Source organism: Oncorhynchus mykiss, chromosome 29 (assembly GCF_057628025.1).
Source record: "Oncorhynchus mykiss isolate SJ-2025 chromosome 29, ASM5762802v1, whole genome shotgun sequence".
NCBI lineage: Eukaryota > Metazoa > Chordata > Actinopteri > Salmoniformes > Salmonidae > Oncorhynchus > Oncorhynchus mykiss.
This window is the reverse complement of record NC_143050.1, coordinates 7106501-7112500: the sequence shown is the minus strand read 5'-3', so window position 1 is coordinate 7112500 and position 6000 is coordinate 7106501. Positions and strand designations below refer to the sequence as shown.

The 6000-nt window shown below is 34.1% G+C and overlaps 1 protein-coding gene across 11 annotated transcripts in view; it reads right to left on the bottom strand.

Annotated features, from left to right (window-relative positions):
- postna (periostin, osteoblast specific factor a) overlaps positions 1 to 6000 on the bottom strand; it is an 86060-nt gene that overhangs the window by 53009 nt on the left and 27051 nt on the right. For all 11 annotated transcript variants that reach the window (XM_036967320.2, XM_036967317.2, XM_036967318.2 and 8 more), the window contains exons 4-6: positions 2802 to 2959; positions 2437 to 2601; positions 1093 to 1239 (exon numbers count right to left, since the gene is read on the bottom strand). In XM_036967320.2, the coding sequence (XP_036823215.1) occupies positions 1093 to 1239; positions 2437 to 2601; positions 2802 to 2959 (470 nt within the window). The remainder of the gene's footprint in view (positions 1 to 1092; positions 1240 to 2436; positions 2602 to 2801; positions 2960 to 6000) is intronic.

Genomic DNA, 6000 nt, shown 5'->3' with positions numbered 1-6000 from the left:
GCAGTATATACATATGAGATGAGTATGTAAACAAAGTGGCATAGTTAAAGTGGCTAGTGATACATGTATTACATAAAGATGCAGTAGATGATATAGAGTACAGTATATACATATACATATGAGATGAGTAATGTAGGGACAGGAGACTTAGTACTGTACTCCTTCTAATACTATCACCACTTCTAATGCTACAACAGCTTCCCCATCCCATCTCAGACATTCCAGCTGCGTTTTCACCGCAATCCCAATTCTAATCTTTTCGTGAAGTGTTAGTGAAAGTAGAAAACCTATCTGGTCAGATTGATACTAGCCACTGTCATATTGTGGTCACGTTACAGTAAGAGATTACTATCAGGTATGCATGCTGAAGGAGGGAGACAGATTACAGTCAGGTATGCATGCTGAAGGTGGAGAGGTCAGATTACAGTCAGGTATGCATGCTGAAGACGGGTAGTCAGATTATAGTCAGGTATGCCTGCTGAAGGAGGGGAGGTCAGATTACAGTCAGGTATGCATGCTGAAAGAGGGGAGGTCAGATTACAGTCAGGTATGCATGCTGAAGGTGGAGAGGTCAGATTACAGTCAGGTATGCACGCTGAAGGAGGAGAGACAGATTACAGTCAGGTATGCATGCTGAAGGAGGGGAGGTCAGATTACAGTCAGGTATGCATGCTGAAAGAGGGGAGACAGATTACAGTCAGGTATGCATGCTGAAGGAGGAGAGACAGATTACAGTCAGGTATGCATGATGAAGGAGGGGAGGTCAGATTACAGTCAGGTATGCATGCTGAAGGAGGAGAGACAGATTACAGTCAGGTATGCATGCAGAAGGAGGGAGACAGATTACAGTCAGGTATGCATGCTGAAGGAGGGGAGATCAGATTACAGTCAGGTATGCATGCTGAAGGAGGGGAGGTCAGATTACAGTCAGGTATGCATGCTGAAGGAGGGAGACAGATTACAGTCTGGTATGCATGCTGAAGGTGGAGAGGTCAGATTACAGTCAGTTATGCATGCTGAAGGAGGAGAGGTCAGATTACAGTCAGGTATGTACGCTGAAGGAGAGGAGACAGATTACAGTCAGGTACGTACGCTGAAGGAGGAGAGGTCTTCGTTGACCTCCAGGATATCCTTGATAGTGTTGCCCACGGCGGTGATGACACGGTCGATGACATGGACCACCCCATTGGTCGCCACCTGGTTACCATGGATAATCCTGGCACAGTTCACTGTGACGATCTGCAGAGGAAAAGAGGTGATTGGTTAATTGCCATGATTCATTGAATCATTCATCTTCTGAAAATAACAATTATATAAAGTGATTGATGTGAGGTAAAATAAACATGCCTGTGATTTAGGGCTAGGTAGAGGTTGACAGAATAAATACAACTAGGCCAACAGTCTAGCGATAAGAGCACCTAGGGAATTTTCCCCTTCAGATTTGTCCTGTAAAAAAAAAAAATCTGATGCTAAATGAATTACTAAACTTCATTTTTAAGCTAATGTTTTATCGCAATTATTTATGAATAAGACCTGCCAGCTGTATTTTGCAGAGGGGGCACACTGACTGAACCAGTCAATAAGTACTGAATAAGACTCACATTCATTTCAATCTTTTACCTGGATTTTAGCAGAGATGCAGAGAAGAAAATGTCGTTTCTCAAAAAAAATAAAAAAAATAACCGCACATAAAAATATGAATTATGATGCCATGATACTGTGTGTGCCTGTATTGATGATGTGTGTTATGATCCCATGTATAATGTGTTGTAATTTTGATGTAATATCCTAGGCATGTTAGTGCAGTATATTGAGATGTGTAATTTACAAACAGTCAGAATGACACCCTTGTTAAAATTACAATTTTACAGGTAAACCGTATTTTCACGCCAACCAGTAGCCTGTAGTGTACCGTAATATTACAGGACATTTTTAGCAGTTCAGGTACCTGTAAATTGCCGTAAAACAACGGTGCCTAAAAGGTAAGTACAAGTATTTCTTACCGTAAATTACTTTACGGTAACATACTGCACCTTTTTTAAATGGTACCTTTTTTTTCATACAGGTGACTGGCTACCAGTAAATTATATTAAACTGACAGATTTTTATGGGGATTTTTTTATTATGCTAATTCGATTTCATCGACCTTAGGGGGTTAAAACAATATATATATATATATATATATATATATATATATATATATTTACAGAGTACATATCTACCTCAACTACCTCGTTCCCCTGCACATTGACTCAGTACTGGTACCCCGTATATCAGTGTTTAACTTTTCTGTTATGCCTCTCTGCATTGTTGGAAAAGGGCCCGTAAGTAAGTATTTCACTATTAGTCTACACCTGTTGTTTACGAAGCATGTGACAAATTACATTTGATGTGACTTGATTTTGAATTAATTTGAGTTAGAGGTTTACTACGTACCCCATTGGAGTAGTGATTGATGTAGAGTCCCATGTTGTTGTACATGGAGGTGATATACTTGTCGTTCTTCAGATCTTTCGTTAGCATGCGCCGGTTGACCATGTGGTAGTGCAGGGCGTTGTACAGCTCGACGTTCACATTGCTCACCAAGGCACTACGCACCTCCTGGTGATGGGAGGAACAGGAGAGAGTTAGCGCGAGAGAGAGAGAGCAGAGCTATAACTGTCTAAGCAGCTTAATCTGAAACATACGAATTAACCAACGAATGAACAAATTAACAAACAAACTAACTTACAAAAATAAATAGCAAATGACGAACTACTGTCTGAATGATTGAGTGACTGACTTCAGTTACTGCGACTTACAGGTTGCAGCAGATCCCAGGCTTCGTTGCTTGGGGTGAACATGGTGAATGATCCCTTCCCTTCGATCTCCTCCCTCAGCTTAGAAAGGTCAGAATACTCCTGTGTGGTACTAGCCTTCACCAGGCCCAATGTGCCATACACATGGTCTATAGGAGCCACTGTAGGGGAGAGAGGGGAGACAGAAGATAGTGCTTAGGCTACAAAGTTTTAGAAGTCCTGGGACATCCTCACCACCAGGTCCAAGGTGCCATAGGTTTATGAGCCACTGTGGATGCAGTCACAGTCAACAATATTGTCTACCAATCTTTTGATTTCTTTGTTAAATGAGAAAGCAGAGGGAAGATAATATTTTATTATAGAGTTATAGAGTTATTATAGAGTTAGAGTTATAGAGTTATTATAGAGTTATAGAGTTATTATAGATTTATAGAGTTATTATAGAGTTATAGAGTTATAGAGTTATTATAGAGATATAGTTATTATAGAGTTATTATAGAGGTATTATAGAGTTATAGAGTTATTATAGAGTTAGAGATATTATAGAGTTAGAGGTATTATAGAGTTATATAGTTATTATAGAGTTATATAGTTATAGAGTTATTATAGAGTTAGAGTTATTATAGAGTTAGAGTTATTATAGATTTATAGAGTTATTATAGAGTTATAGAGTTATAGAGTTATTATAGAGTTATAGAGTTATTATAGAGTTAGAGTTGGTATAATCGCTGTAGAGTTATTATAGTCGCTGTATAGTTATTATAGTCGCTGTAGAGTTATTATAGTCGCTGTATAGTTATTATAGTCGCTGTATAGTTATTATAGTCGCTGTAGAGTTATTATAGTCGCTGTATAGTTATTATAGTCGCTGTAGAGTTATTATAGTCGCTGTAGAGTTATTATAGTCGCTGTATAGTTATTATAGTCGCTGTATAGTTATTATAGTCGCTGTAGAGTTATTATAGTCGCTGTATAGTTATTATAGTCGCTGTAGAGTTATTATAGTCGCTGTATAGTTATTATAGTCGCTGTATAGTTATTATAGTCGCTGTAGAGTTATTATAGTAGCTGTATAGTTATTATAGTCGCTGTAGAGTTATTATAGTGTTATAGTTGTTATAGAGTTAGAGTTATTATAGTCACTATTGTTATTATATAGTTAGAGTTATTATGGAGTTAGTGTTATTATAGTCACTGTAGAGTTATCATAGATTTAGAGTTATTATAGTTGCTATATAGTTAGTATAGTCACTATAGAGTTATGATAGTCGCTATAGAGTTATTATAGTCGCTGTAGAGTTTTTATGGAGTTACTATAGTTTCAATAGAGTTATTATAGTCACTGTATAGTTATTAATAGAGATATAGTTATTATGAGTTTAAGTTATTATAGAGTTAGAGTTACCACAGTTATTATAGAGTTATCTTAGTCACTATAGAGTTATTATAGAGTTCTTATATGGTTATCGTAGTCACTATAGCGTTATTATAGAGTTATTGTAGAGTTATCCTAGTCACTATAGAGTTATTATAGAGTTATTATAGAGTTATCTTAGTCACTGTAGAGTTATTATGGAGTTATTATAGAGTTATCTTGGTCCCTGTAGAGTTATTATAGAGTTATTATAGAGTTATCTTAGTCACTATAGAGTTATTATAGAGTTATTATAGAGTTATCTTAGTCACTATAGAGTTATTATAGGCACTGTGTGGTTATTATAGAGTTATAGTTATTATAGAGTAGGAATAGAGTTATTATAGTCGCTTTAGAGTTATTATAGTTGTCATATATTTATAATTTGCTATATCATTATTTTTGTGGCTATATAGTTATTACAGTGGCTATAGAGTTTTTATATTGGCTATATAGTTATTTTAGTGGCTATTTAGTTTTTACATTGGCTATAGAGTTTTTATAGAGTTATATAATTATTACTGTGGCTCTATACTTATTACAGTGGCTATAGAGTTTTTATAGAGTTATGTAGTTATTATAGTGGCTATAGAGTTTTATAGTGGCTATATAGTTATTATAGAGTTATATAGTTATTACAATGGCTATAGAGTTATCATAGTGGCAATATAGTTATTATAGAGTTATATAGTTATTACAATGGCTATAGAGTTTTTATAGTGGCTATAGAGTTTTTACAGAGTTATATAGTTATTACAATGGCTATAGATTTTTATATTGGCTATATAGTTATTATAGTGGCTATAGAGTTTTTATAGAGTTATAAAGTTATTACAGTGGCTCTATAGTTATTACAGTGGCTATAGTGTTTTTATAGAGTTATATAGTTATTACAGTGGCTATAGAGTTATCATAGTGGCAATATAGTTATTATAGAGTTATATAGTTATTACAGTGGCTCTATAGTTATTATAGTGGCTATAGAGTTTTTATATTGGCTATAGAGTTTTTATAGAGTTATATAGTTATTTTAGTGGCTATATAGTTATTATAGTGGCTATATCGTTTTATAGAGTTATATAGTTATTATAGTGGCAATAGAGTTATTATGGAGTTATATAGTTATTACAGTGGCTCTATAGTTATTACAGTGTCTATAGAGTTTTTATAGAGTTATATAGTTATTACAGTGGCTCTATAGTTATTACAGTGGCTATTGAGTTTTTATAGAGTTATGTAGTTATTATAGTGGCTATAGAGTTTTATATTGGTTATAGTTATTATAGAGTTATATAGTTTATATAGAGTTATATAGTTATTACAATTGCTATAGAGTTTTTATATAGTCAAATAGTTATTACAATGTCTATAGAGTTTTATATTGGCTATACAGTTATTACAGAGTTATATAGTTATTACAATGGCTATAGTGTTTTATAGAGTTATATAGTTATTAAAATTGCTCTATAGTTATTACAGTGGCTATAGAGTTTTTATAGAGTTATATAGTTATTACAGTGGCTCTATAGTTATTACAGTGGCTATAGAGTTTTTATAGAGTTATGTAGTTATTATAGTGGCTATAGAGTTTTATAGTGGCTATATAGTTATTATAGAGTTATATAGTTTTTATAGTGGCTATACAGTTTTAATAGCGGCTATAGAGTTATTATAGAGTTATAGAGTTATTATAGTGGCTATAGAGTTATTATAGAGTTATATAGTTATTACAATGGCTATAGAGTTTTGTAGAGTTAAATAGTTATTACAATGGCTATAGAGTTTTAA